Source organism: Ranitomeya variabilis, chromosome 2, assembly GCF_051348905.1.
Source record: "Ranitomeya variabilis isolate aRanVar5 chromosome 2, aRanVar5.hap1, whole genome shotgun sequence".
Lineage (NCBI taxonomy): Eukaryota > Metazoa > Chordata > Amphibia > Anura > Dendrobatidae > Ranitomeya > Ranitomeya variabilis.
This window is the reverse complement of record NC_135233.1, coordinates 877,612,433-877,630,820: the sequence shown is the minus strand read 5'-3', so window position 1 is coordinate 877,630,820 and position 18,388 is coordinate 877,612,433. Positions and strand designations below refer to the sequence as shown.

Genomic DNA, 18,388 nt, shown 5'->3' with positions numbered 1-18,388 from the left:
TGCACTCGTGCAGCAAGCTGATCCACACTAGTAATCAGAGTCTGAACATTCATGTCTGCAGCAGAGCTTCAAGCCACTCAGAGGAAAAAGGGGAAGAAGAAAAAAAAAACTCAGAACTTCTTTTCTTTTAATCCCGCTTCTGCAATGCATTAATGGCCTGGAATACAGTTGTGATCCTAGTGGTAGAGGATCGCAGAAGTTCCAGCTAAGTCCGCAAACACAAAATCTAGCTCATAGGGAGGTGGTAACTTGGCTGACCGTATATCTGATCCTAGCACAACAACTAACAGTAGCCGGGGAACGTACCTACGTTGATTCTAGACGTCTCGCACCAGCCGGAGAACTAACTAACCCTTTCAGAGAAAATAAGACCTCACTTGCCTCAAGAGAAGGGACCCCAAAATTATGATACAAGCCCCCAACAAATAATAACGGTGAGGTAAGAAGAAAAGACAAACATAAGTATGAACTAGATTTAGCAAAGTGAGGCCCACTAATTAATAGCAGAAAATAGTAAGAGGACTTATACGGTCAGCAAAAACCCTACAAAAATATCCACGCTGAATATCCAAGAACCCCCGCACCGACTAACGGTGTGGGGGGATAATATCAGCCCCCTAGAGCTTCCAGCAAAAGACAGGAATCACATTGTAACAAGCTGGGACAAAATAGCAGTTATACCAAAATAGAAAGCAGGACTTAGCTTATCTTGCAAAAAGCAGGAGACCAGGAGACAGGAGCAAACAGACATAGACTGATTACATCGATTCCAGGCACTAGACTGAGTTTCCAGGAAGTCTAAATAGGAACACCCAAGGCCTAACGAACCAGGTGGGTACCAACCTGGAGAAAGACAATCCAAGTGTCATACCGCTAGTGATCACAAGAGGGAGCCAAGAAATACAATTCACAACAGGCCTCATTTGCTGAATCTGCTTTCATCCTGTGTATGTGCCTTCCTCTTACCTCACCGTTATTATCTGTTGGGGGCTTCTATATCTTTGGGGATTATTTCTCAGGAGGCAAGAGAGGTCTTTCTTTCTCTCTAGGGGTAGTTAGTTCCTCAGGCTGGCTCGAGACGTCTAGGATTTTCAGGCACGTTCACCGGCTACTTCTAGTGTGTTTGGATAGGTTCAGATTTGCGGTCAGTCCAGTTTGCCACCTCCCTAGAGCTTGTCCTATGTTTGTTACTTAGCTGGAGCAATTTGTGATCCTCAAACCACTAAGGATCATAACAGTCCCCCTTGTTCACATCTGGCAGCTGTCAATTTGCCTCCAACACTTTTCCTTTCACTATTCCCCCTTATGTAGATAGGGGCAAAATTGTTTGGTGAATTGGAAAGCGCGGGGTTAAAATTTTGCCTCACAACATAGCCTATGACGCTCTTGGAGTCCAGACGTGTGACTTTGCAAAATGTTGTGGCTGTAGCTGCGACGGTGCAGATGCCAATCCCAGACATACACACATACACACACACACACACACACACACACACACATTCAGCTTTATATATTAGATTTTTATATAAAGCTGCATGATCCGGTCATCAGCCTGTCTGTTTGAGGGCAATAGTCAAGTATCAAGTGCAGTTATCATGTGCATGGAGGGTGTGGAGACAGAGGAATAGTAGGGTGCAGATTGAGAAAAATATTTGGAAGGAGGGAACAGGGCAAAGTTAGTTTACTGAGTAGTTGATGTGGTGACGTAACAATATTGTATCTTACAGTTATTAGGTTCTTTAGAAGGACGTAGATCTGGGGATTTATTCTGTAGGAATATAGGCTGAACTGGATGGACAAATGTATTTTTTCGGCCTTGCTAACTATGTTACTATGTTACTATGCCAGGTAGTGGACAACCCCTTTAAATGGGCAATAGAAGGTCTGTGAGAACTAGTGAGAAAATTTACCTATATCTATACATAATATAATGCAGTCCATATAAATAAAAAAACAGGTATTAGACTTATAATTATATATGGAAAGATAGACAGTTAATTGTGTCAAAGAAACTAACAAAAATGGATTGTACGGAAAAAAGAATATAAGGAAAGATAGACAGTTAATTATGGCAAAGAAATAAACAAAAATGGATTGTACAGAAAAAGGAAAAGAAAGACCAGAATGAAATAAATAACATAAGATAATGGAAAAAATGTAAAGGGAAGAAGGACAATGAAGAAATTGTAATAACAGTTCAAAAGATGACTGACGCTTTACCAGTGGTGAAAGTGGTCTCACAACCCAAGAGAAGATATTGACAGAGCTATAACCAAAAGAAAAGGGTTAACAATTAGAGAAAAAGTTAGCAACAATCAAATAAAAGAAGCTAGATGGATCAAATTCCTGTTGTTTCCGTCTCTGTCCCAGAGTTGGCAGGCTAAATATAACAAATATCTCCCTTCTTTTGTGTTGTTGAGTGTGATCCCTGCACCTTCTGTTTGGAAGGATTTATTCATATATGTAGAATTTTAATTATGAGTATCCATGTTCCATGTTATGAAATTGATTGGCGAGAGGAACGGAGAGTCTTCCACAACGAATTGTGAATTTGGGAGGGAAAATCTATCATTAACCTATATATTTTATTTGATATCTGTGTGTATCTAAAACTTGCAGTGTAATACTTTTGGTGCTTTCCTGCTCACCCACACACTTTTGGGTCTTTGAATTGGAAGTTGTGGGGATTTAACCATTTGATCATTTTTAATAAATTAATAAAATTAATTCAATTGTGTACTCTGGAAATACTATTATTTGTGTTGGTGCTCTCGGTCTTTTATAATACAATTTTATCCATTTTCTAAATATTGGCACTCATTGTGACAATTTTCAATCATCTAGTTTACCTTTTTCTCACAGTAAGGGTACCGTCACACAGTGAAATTTCCATCGCTACGACGGTACGATTCGTGACGTTCTAGCGATATCGTTACGATATCGCAGTGTCTGACACGCAGCAGCGATCAGGGACCCTGCTGAGAATCGTACGTCGTAGCACATCGTTTGGAACTTTCTTTCGTCGCTTGATCACCCGCTGACATCGCTGGATCGTTGTGTGTGACAGCGATCCAGCGATGTGTTCGCTTGTAACCAGGGTAAACATCGGGTAACTAAGCGCAGGGCCGCGCTTAGTAACCCGATGTTTACCCTGGTTACAAGCGTAAAAGTAAAAAAAACAAACAGTACATACTCACATTCCGGTGTCAGTCCTCCTGCGTCTCAGCTTCTCTGCACTGTGTGAGCGCCTGCCGGCCGGAAAGCGAGCACAGCGGTGACGCGGTGACGTCACCGCTCTGCTTTCCGGCTATGGCGCTTACACAGTGGAGAGAAGCAGAACGCCGGGGACAGACACCGGAATGTGAGTATGTACTGTTTGTTTTTTTTACGTTAACGCTGGTAACCAGGGTAAACATCGGGTTACTAAGCGCGGCCCTGCGCTTAGTAACCCGATGTTTACCCTGGTTACCCGGGGACTTCGGCATCGCTCCAGCGCCGTGATTTATTTTCTCATGATGACTCGACATATATTACATATATAATCTTGTTTTATGACAAATGCTAAATTTACTATTGCTTTTTTTCTTTAAGGAATCTGTAATTGAAAATAGACGACTTTGGCTTTTTCTTAAAAGAATCTTCAAATATAAGTCTCACAGCAAGTATAGAGAGTTATACAGAGCGCTACAGAATGAACCCAATTGGCCACCAGTCAGTACTACACAATATGCTAATGGACTGGATGAAGAACGTGGGGGACCTTACTATACTAACCCATGCTACAAGTCTGATGAAAATGGAATATGTGCATAATGAACAAAATATTAAATAATTGGAAAATAATTTGAAACTCTGTTTAGGGCACAACAAAAATCACAGCATCAAAGCCATGACTGACGATGCACGCACAAATCTTTTCAAAATGTTTTTAATTGTGTGAACAAATTTTTTTTATGTTCATTGTTACTGAAGACATTTATTCATATTTAGAAACCAAATACATGAGATTGAGCACCCTATGAAAGTGTTTGTTTAAACAAAAAAAAAACTGTGTGCAATGTGGTCTAATAGCAAATAATAAAAAAAAACTAAATAAAAAAATGGGTCAATTCCCTTTCACTCTAACACATCATTGTTTCGGCCACTGACTGTTACTATGCCCATTGTCAATATTATAAATTCTTACACAAAGTATTAGAATATATATGAAAACAAATTATATTGACAATAGGAATAGTAATGACTAGTTATACATTTATTCAAACATTTGAGGGAATCACTACAGAGAGATAGCACAATGTGGAGTTCTACAAAACAGTTTAATGTGGAGTATTATGAACAGATGCTGCTGCAGTGTTCTTATTTGTGAGTTATATGTCAGAAGTGCTGATCAGTTATCTATAAGTATCAGTCTTTTTAGAACTTATGAAAAAGAATTAAAAATATTTCTTACCCACGGTTTGATCAGCTAGAGAGCAATAGCAGTGCCACAAAGCGTGAAATAACATTGGTCTATGAAATATGCTGAGCTGTATGTTACTTGTCTTTCTCCCTAAGTAAATAAAGGGGGAGAGAAGAACAATATCTTAGCTTTGGTCAACGTGTAAGCTTTTTTATCTTTGTATGAGAATTCTAATGTGTAATATTGATTTCTAATCATTTTTGGAATAGTATTTTTTTTTTATTATTATTTTCTAGCAAAACTCAACATTTTCCCCTGACAATACTAATCATAAGGCCTCCTTCACATGTCCTGGTGATTCCTGTACAGGAAAAAACAGTACTGGTGAGGTCCATGGTCATTGTCTGTGTTCAATCTGTATGTACGTATGTGGCATCCGTGTGACATCCGTGTATTCGTGTGCTGTCCATGTTTCACATCCGTGTGCTGCTTCTATGTCAATGTGACACTGGTGCCTGGGAATAAGCAGTACAGTTCACGCTGTTACCAGGCACTGACCAGCCAGCTGCTGAAGGCAGCTCTCATCATTTTCTCCTGCTTGTGCAACCAGGAGCACCTCATTCACCCATGGTTTTCACCCTGGACAGTAGCATCATGCCACTGTCCAGGTTGTACACCACATATCACATGCATGGATTATGGCACGGGACAGTATGGATTATCTTCAGAGAGGGAGGGATATGGTTGTTTATTATTTTTTACAGGGGACAAGGGCATTGGTGGATTAGGCGTAAGGTGAGTATCATGGTTGTTTATTAGAGATGGGCAAACCTGAGAAGTAAAGTTCAGCGTCCATGCCAAACACCTACTGTTCGGGCACAGAAACTGAACATGGACTTCACCAGGAAGTACTTGTTACTGTTCGGGTTTGGCTGCCTGAACACCAGGTGTTTGTTACGCTGTCATGTGCATGACAGCGTAGCAAACACTGCTTCTAATCGACGGTGAAATCATCCCCGCCGGTCATAGAGCCGCAGTACCCACGCTGTCAAAATATAGCGTGAGTGCGCAGCTGTAATCGGAGGTATAAAGTTTACCTCCAGTCTCTGGTGTCAGCTGATGGGACTATAGCTCCAATCATCCAATGCCTGCTGCCGCTAATAACAGCGAGAGCAGGAGCGGCTGATGGGTGTATTCATTAGCTGGCTCAGGCACTGTAAATTAATAATTTTTAAAAAATGGCGTGGGTTCCACTGTATTTTTGATAACCAGCCCGGCAAAAATCACAGCTGAGGGCTGCAATCCACAGCTGTCAGCTTCAGCAAGGCTGGTTATCAAGAATAAAGGGGTCCCCATGCTGTATTTTTTAATCACTATACTATAAAACACACACTGGTTTAGGAAAATTATGTGTTTGCCCTAGAAATGACAATAAGGCAGCAGATGCCAAGTATTTATTTTCCAAACTACTAAAAAACACACACTGATCCAGAAAAAATATTTTTTTGGCCTAGAAATGGCAACTAGATGGCTTATGCCAATTATTTATTTCCCAGACTACTAAAAAAACACATACCAGTCCAGAAATTTTTTTTATTTGGCCTAGAAATGGCAACTAGATGGCTGATACCAATTATTTATTTCCCAGACTGCAAAAAAATACAAACAGGTCCAGAAAAATTATTTATTTGGCATAGAAATGGCAACGAGATGGCTGATGCCAATCATTTATTTCCCAGACTACTAAACTACACACAGCCATTTAGGAAAATTATTTATTTGGCCTAGTAATGGCAACGAGTTGGCTGATGCCAATTATTTATTTGCCACATTAAAAGAAAACACAGCATTCCTGGTAAATTATTTTTTGCCTGTAAATGGAAAGAAGATAGCTGATGCCAATTATTTATTTCCCAGACTACTAAAAAACAAACACTGGTACAGAAAAATTATTTCTTTGGCCTAGAAATGGCAACTAGATGGTTTATGCCAATTATTTATTGAGATTCACTTGGGAGATTGAGGAAGTGAGGAAAGCATTTTTAGATCTGAATATTGCTAAGATGGAACATAAAACCTTGTGTACGAATATTTTCAGGAAAAAGACAGCAACAAATAGTTTGTTAGCGTGGAGAAGTAGTCACCCTACATCATTAAAAAAGGGCATCCTGAAGGGGCAGTACCTGAGAGTGAGAAGGAACTGTTAATCTTTTGGGGACTTTAAGAGACAGTGAACGGAATTGAGGAATAGATTCCAAAGATGGGGCTACCCTTGGGATGTCCTGAATGATGCATTCCAACATGCCTTAGCCACGTCAAGAAGTGAACTCCTGATTCCGAAAGGGAAGGATGAAGAAAAGCAACCAATTAAGATGATAGGGACCTATGACAGCAAATGGAGAGAAGTATAAGATCTCCTCAAAATGTACTGGTAAATATTGAAATTTGATCCAGATATTGGTGATTTAGTCACAGATGGTCCTTCTATTACACATCGACGAGGAAGGATGTCATGATTCCCAATGGCAGGGACTTAGGCAAAAAACGGACAAGCTCTAGGAAGGATGGTATCTTAGGTAACCGCGATACTGAACCTAACACGCAACTAAAAATAGCCAGGGGGTGTGCCTACGTTGTCTCTAGACACCTCGCGCCAGCCGGAGAACTAACTACCCCTGATAGAGGAATACACAGACCTGACTTGCCTCCAGGGAACCCCCAAAGGTTATAGTAGCCCCCCACATATAATAACGGTTAGGTAAGAGGAAAACACAAACGCAGTATGAATATAGATTCAGCAAAGCGAGGCCCTCTGACTAGATAGCGGAATATACCAAAGAGGACTTCGCGGTCACCTCAAAACCCTGAACAGCCATCCTGGAATTACCTTAACTCCGTTGTCAACTCATGACACCGGAGTAGCAATTCCAGATCACTAGAGCTTCCAGTCGCACGAGATATGAAAATGCATGCTGGACAAAACAAACACAAAAGCCAAAGATTCAACTTAGCTGACTTGCAGACTTGGAGCAGGAAGCAAGCAACAAGGTGCTCTGATAACATTGATTGCCGGCACTGCAATGACTGGGAAGCCAGACTAAATAGGAGACTCCCAATTTCCTAATGGAAACAGGTGCACTGGAAAAAACAAGACACCAGTCAACCAGTAACCACCAGAGGGAGCCCAAAAACAGAATTCACAACAGTACCCCCCCCTTAAGGAGGGGGCACCGAACCCTCATGAGAACCACCAGGGCGATCTGGATGCGCCCTATGAAAGGCGCGAACCAAATCCGAAGCATGAACATCAGAGGCAGTCACCCAAGAATTATCCTCCTGACCGTATCCCTTCCATTTAACCAAATACTGAAGTCTCCGTCTGCAAATGCGAGAGTCCAAAATCTTCTCCACAACATACTCCAATTCACCCTCCACCAGCACAGGAGCAGGAGGCTCAACAGAAGGAACAACCGGTACCTCGTACCTCCGCAACAACGACCGATGGAAGACATTATGAATGGTGAAAGATGCTGGTAGATCCAAACGAAAAGATACAGGATTAAGAATCTCCAAAATCTTATAAGGACCTATAAACCGAGGCTTAAACTTAGGAGAGGAGACCTTCATAGGGACAAAACGAGAAGACAACCACACCAAGTCCCCAACACGGAGATGATGACCCACACGACGATGACGATTAGCAAACTGCTGAGTCTTCTCCTGAGACAGCTTCAAATTGTCCACCACATGACTCCAAATCTGGTGCAGTCTATCCACCACAGTGTCCACTCCAGGACAATCCGAAGATTCCACCTGGCCAGATGAAAAACGAGGGTGAAACCCTGAATTGCAAAAGAAAGGAGAAACCAGAGAGGCAGAACTGGCCCGATTATTGAGGGCAAACTCTGCCAACGGCAAAAAGGCGACCCAATCATCCTGATCAGCAGACACAAAACACCTCAAATAAGTCTCCAAGGTCTGATTAGTTCGCTCCGTCTGGCCATTAGTCTGGGGATGGAACGCAGACGAAAAAGACAAATCAATGCCCATCCTGGCACAGAACGCTAGCCAGAACCTGGACACAAATTGAGATCCCCTGTCAGAAACGATGTTTTCCGGGATACCATGTAAACGAACCACATTCTGAAAAAACAAAGGAACCAACTCCGATGAAGAAGGCAATTTGGGCAAGGGTACCAAATGAACCATTTTAGAAAAACGGTCACACACCACCCAAATGACAGACATTTTCTGAGAAACCGGGAGATCCGAGATAAAGTCCATAGAGATGTGCGTCCACGGCCTCTTCGGAATAGGCAAGGACAACAACAATCCACTAGCCCAAGAACAGCAAGGCTTGGCCCGAGCACAAACATCACAAGACTGCACAAAGGTACGCACATCCCGAGACAAGGAAGGCCAACAGAAGGCTCTGGCCACCAAATCTCTGGTACCAAAAATTCCAGGGTGGCCTGCCAACACAGAAGAATGAACCTCTGAGATGACTCTACTGGTCCACTCATCTGGAACGAACAATCTCCCAGGCGGACAACGATCAGGCCTATCAGTCTGAAACTCCTGCAAAGCACGCCGCAAGTCTGGGGAGACAGCAGACAAAATCACTCCATCCTTAAGGATACCCGTAGGCTCAGAATCACCAGAGGAGTCAGGCTCAAAACTCCTAGAAAGAGCATCTGCCTTCACATTTTTCGAGCCCGGCAAGTATGAAACCACAAAATTAAACCGGGAGAAAAACAAAGACCAGCGCGCCTGTCTAGGATTCAGACGCCTGGCAGACTCAAGGTAAATCAGATTCTTGTGATCAGTCAAGACCACCACCTGATGTCTAGCACCCTCAAGCCAATGACGCCACTCCTCAAATGCCCACTTCATAGCCAAGAGCTCCCGATTACCGACATCATAATTTCGCTCGGCGGGCGAAAATTTTCGAGAGAAGAATGCACATGGTCTCATCACTGAGCAATCGGGACCTTTCTGCGACAAAACCGCCCCTGCTCCAATCTCGGAAGCATCAACCTCAACCTGAAAAGGGAGCGAAACATCAGGCTGACGCAACACAGGGGCAGAAGAAAAGCGGCGCTTAAGCTCCCGAAAGGCCTCCACAGCCGCAGAGGACCAATTGGCAACATCAGCACCCTTCTTAGTCAAATCAGTCAGAGGTCTAACCACACTTGAAAACCCAGTTATAAATCGACGATAGAAATTACCAAAGCCCAAGAACTTCTGAAGACTCTTCAGGGAAGTAGGCTGCGTCCAATCACAAATGGCCCAAACCTTGACAGGATCCATCTCAACAGAAGAAGGGGAAAAAATATACCCCAAAAAGGAGATCTTCTGAACCCCAAAAATGCACTTTGAACCCTTTACAAACAAAGAATTGGACCGCAAAACCTGAAAAACCTTCCTAACCTGTTGAACATTCGACTCCCAGTCATCCGAAAAAATCAAAATATCATCCAAATACACAATCATAAATTTATCCAGGTATTTACGGAAAATATCGTGCATAAAGGACTGAAAGACTGAAGGAGCATTAGAAAGACCAAAAGGCATTACCAAATACTCAAAATGGCCCTCGGGTGTATTAAATGCAGTTCTCCACTCATCTCCCTGCTTAATCCGCACCAAATTATACGCACCCCGAAGATCAACCTTAGAGAACCACTTTGCCCCTTTAATACGAGCAAATAAATCAGTCAATAGTGGCAAAGGATACTGATATTTGACTGTAATCTTATTCAACAAGCGATAATCAATACAGGGCCTCAGGGAGCCATCTTTTTTACCCACGAAAAAAAAACCTGCTCCTAAAGGGGATGAGGATGGACGGATATGTCCCTTTTCCAAGGACTCCTTAATATACTCTCGCATAGCAGCATGCTCAGGCACAGACAGATTGAACAAAGGACCCTTGGGAAACTTGCTGCCAGGAATCAATTCTATAGCGCAATCACAATCCCGGTGAGGGGGAAGAGAACCAAGTTTAGGCTCCTCAAAAACATCACAAAAATCAGACAAAAATGCCGGAATTTCAGAGGGAGTAGATGAAGCAATGGAAACCAAAGGTACTTCCCCATGAGCCCCCCAACATCCCCAGCTTAACACAGACATTGTTTTCCAGTCGAGGACTGGATTATGAGTTTGCAACCATGGCAATCCAAGCACTAAGACATCATGCAAGTTATGCAACACAAGGAAGCGAATCACCTCCCGATGGTCAGGAGTCATACACATAGTCACTTGTGTCCAGAATTGTGGTTTATTCCTAGCCAAAGGTGTGGAGTCGATACCCTTCAGAGGGATAGGAACTTCCAAAGGCTCTAGGCTAAACCCACGTCTGGCAAAGGACCAATCCATAAGACTCAAGGAAGCGCCAGAATCCACATAGGCATCCACAGTGATAGATGACAATGAACAAATCAAAGTTACAGACAAAATAATCTTAGATTGTAAGGTGCCAATTGAAAAAGACTTATCAACCTTTTTTGTGCGTTTAGAGCATGCTGATATAACATGAGCAGAATCACCACAGTAGAAGCACAACCCATTTTTGCGCCTATAATTCTGCCGTTCACCTCTGGACAGAATTCTATCACATTGCATAATCTCTGGTGCCTGCTCAGAAGACACCGCCAAATGGTGCACAGGTTTGCGCTCCCGTAAACGCCGATCAATCTGAATAGCCATAGTCATGGATTCATTCAGACCTGTGGGCGTAGGAAACCCCACCATGACATCTTTAACGGCGTCAGAGAGACCTTCTCTGAAATTCGCCGCCAGGGCGCACTCATTCCACTGAGTAAGCACAGACCATTTTCGAAATTTTTGACAATATACTTCAGCTTCATCATGCCCTTGAGAGAGGGCTAGCAAGGCCTTTTCAGCCTGAATCTCCAAATTAGGTTCCTCATAGAGCAACCCCAGTGCCAGAAAAAACGCATCCACACTGAGCAGCGCAGGATCCCCTGGTGCCAATGCAAATGCCCAATTCTGGGGGTCACCCCGCAACAAGGAAATAATAATTTTAGCCTGCTGAGCGGAATCTCCAGCGGAGCGAGATCTCAGAGAAAGATACAATTTACAATTGTGCTTAAAATTCAAAAAACGAGATCTATCTCCAGAAAAGAACTCGGGTATAGGGATCTTGGGTTCAGACACAGGAGCATGCATAACATAGTCTTGGATATTTTGAACCTTAGAAGCGAGAGCATTTAGGTTTGAAGCTAAACTCTGGATATCCATTTTTCAACAGCAGAGATCTGAGCCATTCAGGGGTTAAGAGGAGAGAAAAAAAAACAAAAAACAGCAGACTGCAATTATGGCTAGGAGAACTTCTGAGCAAAAAAAAAAGTGTCAGAAACTTCTTTTTACTCTCTTTCTTCAGCCAATACTCTTAATACATTAGGCCGGCAATACTGTCATGATTCCCAATGGCAGGGACTTAGGCAAAAAACGGACAAGCTCTAGGAAGGATGGTATCTTAGGTAACCGCGATACTGAACCTAACACGCAACTAAAAATAGCCAGGGGGTGTGCCTACGTTGTCTCTAGACACCTCGCGCCAGCCGGAGAACTAACTACCCCTAATAGAGGAATACACAGACCTGAATTGCCTCCAGGGAACCCCCAAAGGTTATAGTAGCCCCCCACATATAATAACGGTTAGGTAAGAGGAAAACACAAACGCAGTATGAATATAGATTCAGCAAAGCGAGGCCCTCTGACTAGATAGCGGAATATACCAAAGAGGACTTCGCGGTCACCTCAAAACCCTGAACAGCCATCCTGGAATTACCTTAACTCCGTTGTCAACTCATGACACCGGAGTAGCAATTCCAGATCACTAGAGCTTCCAGCCGCACGAGATATGAAAATGCATGCTGGACAAAACAAACACAAAAGCCAAAGATTCAACTTAGCTGACTTGCAGACTTGGAGCAGGAAGCAAGCAACAAGGTGCTCTGATAACATTGATTGCCGGCACTGCAATGACTGGGAAGCCAGACTAAATAGGAGACTCCCAATTTCCTAATGGAAACAGGTGCACTGGAAAAAACAAGACACCAGTCAGCCAGTAACCTCCAGAGGGAGCCCAAAAACAGAATTCACAACAGAAGGAATCTTAAAGATCAGCTGGTACATAGTTACCTTAAACCGGTGGTATCAAAAAGAACATGGCTGAACAGATTGATACCAAAAGGGACCTTCAGTTGTGGCACATGCAAGGCACGTGACTATATTCTATCTAGACCAAAATTTTGGAGTGCCACGATGGGCACAAAGTATTTATGTAGGAATTTTGTTAACCGTAAGACCGAAGGTCTCGTATATTTTATTATGTGCCCTTGCCCATTAAATTATGTGGTTAAAACCACTCGTCAACTTTGTAGACATACACTGGAACATGTGGAAGATGTAAATAGGGAGGAGTATAAACAAGTGGCAAGACATGTTTGGCTACACCATGGAAGTGATGCCCGCCGCCTGAGATCATACAGTAGGGACCTGAATTTAAAATAGTTTGCAGCCCCTCACACACTTTTTTGGATAAAATTGTGATGCCAGTTCTCAGAAGAGCAGAAAACACTTCTAAATAAACCAATTTCACATGAAGAGATGATCTCACCTATTAAAAATGTAAAAAATCATAAAGCCCCAGGACCAGATGGCTTTACGACCAAATTTTTTAAACTACTCTCTCATGAGTAGTGTTGAGCGATACCTTCCGATATTTGAAAGTATTGGATTGGATTGGCCGATATCCAAAAAATATCGAATATCGCCGATACCGATACCCGATACCAATACAAGTCAATGGGACACAAGTATCGGAACATAATAGGGAGCGATCCTGGATGGTTCCCAGGGTCTGAAGGAGAGGAAACTCTCCATCAGGCCCTGGGATCCATATTCATGTAAAAAATAAAGAATAAAAATAAGAAATATGGATATACTCACCCTCGGACGGCCCCCCGGCTCTCAGCGGTGCAACCGGCAGCCTCCGTTCCTAAGAATGCAGTGAGTGAAGGACCTTCGATGATGTCGCGGTCACATGAGCGGTCACGCGACCAATCACAAGACCGCGACGTCATCGCAAGTCCTACACTCACTGCATTCTTAGGAACGGAGGCTGCCGGTTGCACCGCCTAGAGCCAGGGGCCGTCGGTGGGTGAGTATATCCATATTTTTTATTTTTATTCTTTATTTTTTACATGAATATGGATCCCGATTCCAATTTCCGATAACGCAAAAATATCGGAACTCGGTATCGGAATTCCGATACAGCGAATATCGGCCGATACCCGATATTTGCAGTATCGGAATGCTCAACACTACTCATGAGATATCACCAACCTTAGAACTGGGCAATAAAATTTTAAATGGCGAAGACATATTCCCATCAGCTAATAGAGCCTATATCAAACTATTGCTAAAACCAGGGAAAGATCCCACGCCCCCTTCATCCTATAGGCCAATCTCTTTACTCAAAACAGATATTAAACTAATTTCAAAAATCATGGATGACAGACTTAATTCTCCCTGATATTATATCTCCCTCACAGGCAGGGTTTGTCAAAGCCAGGTTAGCAACCTTAAATATGTGGAAGGTCCTTTTGGCCCTTGACAGGGTTAATTCAGGAGTAGCTCGATTTAGGTGTGACGATGTCCGATTGTTGGTCAAAATTGATGTGAAGAAGGCATTTGATACAGTTAAATGGGAATGGATTTTTAAGGTTTGGGCTAAAATGTCACTATCGGGTCCATTTCTAGACTATTTACGTGCTCTATACCGCTCCCCTTGTGCTCAAATCTATACTTCAGGATTCCTTTGTAGTCCCTTCCCGTTACAACAATTCATAAGACAAGGTTGTCCGCTTTCTCCGCTCCTATTCAATATAGCAATCGAGCCGTTGGTGCGTACCCTGTAGAAACCGACCACCTTTAAGGGCATCCAAATTAACAAAAGGACTTTACAGTCAGCTTTTTTTGCTGACATATTATTTTGTTTATGACCGACCCTAGAGCTCATTTATCAAATGTCTTAATGATTTTTAAAGAATTTGGAGCATACTCTGGATTCAAAATAAATACAGATAAATGTGAGCTCCTCATATTACCTATCTAGGAATCAAAATTCATCGGATGCCGTCATCTTTATATACATTAAACTACCCCCCCGATAAATAAAATAACAAACCAACTGAAAGGATGGCAGGATCTCCCACTTATGCTCATGGGAAGAGCTCATCTTATCAAAATGGTCAGCATGCCCAAGTTGCTGTATCCACTCCAAACAATACCTCTCTTGCTAAAATACTCTGACATAAATTTTCTCAATAAACAATTTACCCAATTTATCTGGAGGAAAAAACGCCCTAGAATCAGCCTGACAAAGTAAGTGGCCTCTAAGCAGGAAGGTGGTTTACATTTCCCTAGCATCAGAACTTAAAATCTAGGTTGTCTTATGAGATATGCCATAGACTGGTTGCATAACAGACATTTGTATGCTAACTCCACCCTTGAATCAGATTATGCCCATTCCCTAGACCTGACAGCGATACTACAGTTTACATTGATTTTGTTGCTCTTTTCTATAATATATTAAAAACTTGTGCTATGAAAACAAATCTACACCCTCATGTGATGGACTCCTTAAGCCCCGAGGGTGGTTTGCACATTAATGACCGGGACAATTTTTACAATTCTGACCACTGTCAACTTATGAGGTTATAACTCTGGAACGCTTCAACGGATGCTGGTGATTCTGTCATTGTTTTCTTGAGACATATTGTACTTTATGATAGTGGTAAAATTTGTTTGATATTACCTGCATTTATTTGTGAAAAAAATGGAAATTTGGAGAAAATTTTGAAAATTTTGCAATTTTCCAACTTTAAATTTTATGCCCTTAAATCACAGAGATATATCACACAAAATACTTAATAAGTAACATTTCCCACATGTCTACTTTACATCAGCACAATTTTGGAAACAATTTTTTTTTGTTAGGGAGTTATAAGGGTTAAAAGTTGACCAGCAATTTCTCATTTTTACAACACCATTTTTCTTTAGGGACCACGTCACATTTGAAGTCATTTTGAGGGGTCAATATGATAGAAAATAACCAAGTGTGACACCATTCTAAAAACTGCACCTCTCAAGGTGCTCAAAACCACATTCAATAAGTTTATTAACCCTTCAGGTGTTTCACAGGAATTTTTGGAATGTTAAAAAAAAAATTACATTTAATTTTTTTTCACAAAAAATTAACTTCAGCTCCAATTTGTTTTATTTTACCAAGGGTAACAGGAGAAAATGGACCCCAAAAGTTGTACAATTTGTCCTGAGTAGCCGATACCCCATATGTGGGGGTAAACCACTGTTTGGGTGCATGGCAGAGCTCGGAAGGGAAGGAGCGCAGTTTGACTTTTCAATGCAAAATTGGCTGGAATTCAGATTGGACGCCATTTTGCGTTGGGGAGCCTCTGATGTGCCTAAACTTTGAAACCCCCCACAGGTGACACCATTTTGTAACGTAGACCTCCTGAGGAACTTATCTAGATGTGTGGTGAGCGCTTTGACAAACCAAATGCTTCACAGAAGTTTATAATGTAGAGCCGTAACAATAAAATATCATATTTTTTCACAAAAATGAACTTTTCACCCCCAATTTTTTATTTCTTAAAGGGTAACAGAAGAAATTGTACCCCAAAAGTTGTTGTGCAATTTGTCCCGAGTACGCTGATTCCCTATATGTGGGGGTTAACCACTGTTTGGGTGCATGACAGAGCTCGGAAGGAAAGCAGCTCCGTTTGAGTTTTCAATGCAAAATTGGCTGGAATTGAGATGGGAAGCCATGTTGAGTTTGGAGAGCCCCTGATGTGCCTAAACATTGAAACTCCCGACAAGTGACACCATTTTGGAAAGTACATCCTCTAAGGATCTTATGTAGATGTCTTGTGAGACCTTTGAACCCCCAAGTGTTTCACTACAGTTTATAACGCAGAGCCATGAAAATAATTTTTTAGCCCCCAGTTTTGTATTTTCCCAAGGGTAACAGGAGAAATTGGCTGACAAAAGTTGTTGTGCAATTTGTCCTGAGTACGCTGATATCCCAAATGTGGAGGGTAACCACCGATTGGGTGCATGGCAGAGCTCTGAAGGTAAGGAGCGCCATTTGGAATGCAGACTGAGATGGAATGGTCTGCTGGCATCACATTGCGTTTGGAGAGCCCCTGAGGTGCCTAAACATTGAAACCCCCACAATTGACCCCGTATTGGAAACTAGACCCCCCAAGGAACTTATCTAGATGTGTTGTGAGAACTTTGAACCCCCAAGTGTTTCACTACAGTTAATAACGCAGAGCCATGAAAATAAAAAATCATTTTTTTTCACAAAAATTATATTGAACACCCAGTTTTGTATTTTGCCAAGGGTAACAGAATCAATTGTACCCCAGAAGTTGTTGTCCAATTTGTCCTGAGTACGCTGATACATATGTTGGGATAAACCCCTGTTTGGGAGCACGGGAGAGCTCGGAAGGGAAGGAGGACTGTTTTACTTTTTCCATGCAGAATTGGCTGGAATTGAGATCGGACGTCATGTCGCGTTTGGAGAGCCCTGATGTGCCTAAACAGTGGAAACCCCCAATTCTAACTGAAGCCATAACCCAAACACACCCCTAATCCCAATCACACTCCTAACCCCAACCCTAACCACACCCCTAACTCCAACACACCCTTAACCCCAATCCCAACTTTAACCCTAACCACACCCCTAATCCCAACCATAAATGTAATCCAAACCCTAACCATAACCCTAGCACCAACCCTAACCCTAGCTCCAACCCTAACGCTAGCCCCCAACCCTAACGCTAGCCCCAACCCTAGCCCCAACCCTAACTCTAGCCCTAACCCTAGCCCTAACTCTAACCCTATGTTAGGGCTAGCGGAACACACTGATTAAATATAGATGTTTTTATTGGTGCGTTCGCAGCCCGGGGTCCACCGTGCAGGAGGAACCTGTTGCTAGCAAATGACGGCTGACGGCACTATATGGCGGTTTAAGCGAACTCTGTTACTTCACGGAGTCGCACGGAAACAAGACGCTGTGCCCTGTTAACCCCACAGGAGTTCACAGCTAACTGCCGAACTGAAGGCAGTCTGTGGTCACGCAAACATACAATCTCCTCGCCGGAGGTGCCGGCATTCTAGGGGCTTATTTCAGCCGAGTCACTGAACACACATAAATGTGACCACACTGGCACATGCACATAACAGATTTGATACTAGCGCATGGCTGTGCGAGCATTATATAGCTGCAGCAAGTAAAAGACCTTCCTAGAAGGACCAATGAGAGACTGCCATACCTGAGCATGTGACCCTAGATCTCCACTGAGAGATCTTGCCCTGGGCATGCTCAGTGTGTGCAGAGCAGGACTTAGTCCTAGCACCTACAGGACCTTCCTGAAAGGACCAATAGACTTAGCTGCAGTATCTGACCATGTGACCCTCGATCCCCACTGAGAGATCTTACTCAGGGCATGCTCAGAACGAGAAAAGCAGGAATTAGTCCCAGAAGCGTCTGCTCACCGCTGCCCAGCACTGACTTCAATGGCAGAAGCAGGAAAAGCAGCAGTAACTCTTTGTACAGAGTGAGACTGAGCAAGAGGCTGGGACCGACGTCTCCGCTGAGCAGGCTCCACTGTGGCAGGAGAAGAATGGGAGACCGCAGTGAAGATGGCCCGAGATTCCCCATGTGCAGAGATGGGAACTCGACCCCTAACACCCTATCCCTTACGGGAAAATGGCAATTAAATTTTTTTTTATCTTTAACTAAGCGGGTGATGAACGGGGGTTTGATTTACTTTTATAGCTTTTTTTAGCGAATTTTTATGATTGGCAGCTGTCACACATTAAAAGATGCTTTTTATTGCAAAAAAATATTTTTTTGCATTACCACAT

At 42.7% G+C, this 18,388-nt stretch overlaps 1 protein-coding gene across 1 annotated transcript in view; it reads left to right on the top strand.

The window, feature by feature from the left end:
- The window catches only part of LOC143808073 (putative cation-transporting ATPase 13A4), a 370,353-nt gene extending 365,840 nt beyond the window's left edge, over positions 1-4,513 (top strand). The window contains exon 30 of the mRNA XM_077290330.1: positions 3,592-4,513. Coding sequence (XP_077146445.1) covers positions 3,592-3,813 — 222 coding nt within the window. The 3' untranslated portion in view covers positions 3,814-4,513. The remainder of the gene's footprint in view (positions 1-3,591) is intronic.
- The last annotated feature ends 13,875 nt before the right edge of the window (positions 4,514-18,388 follow it).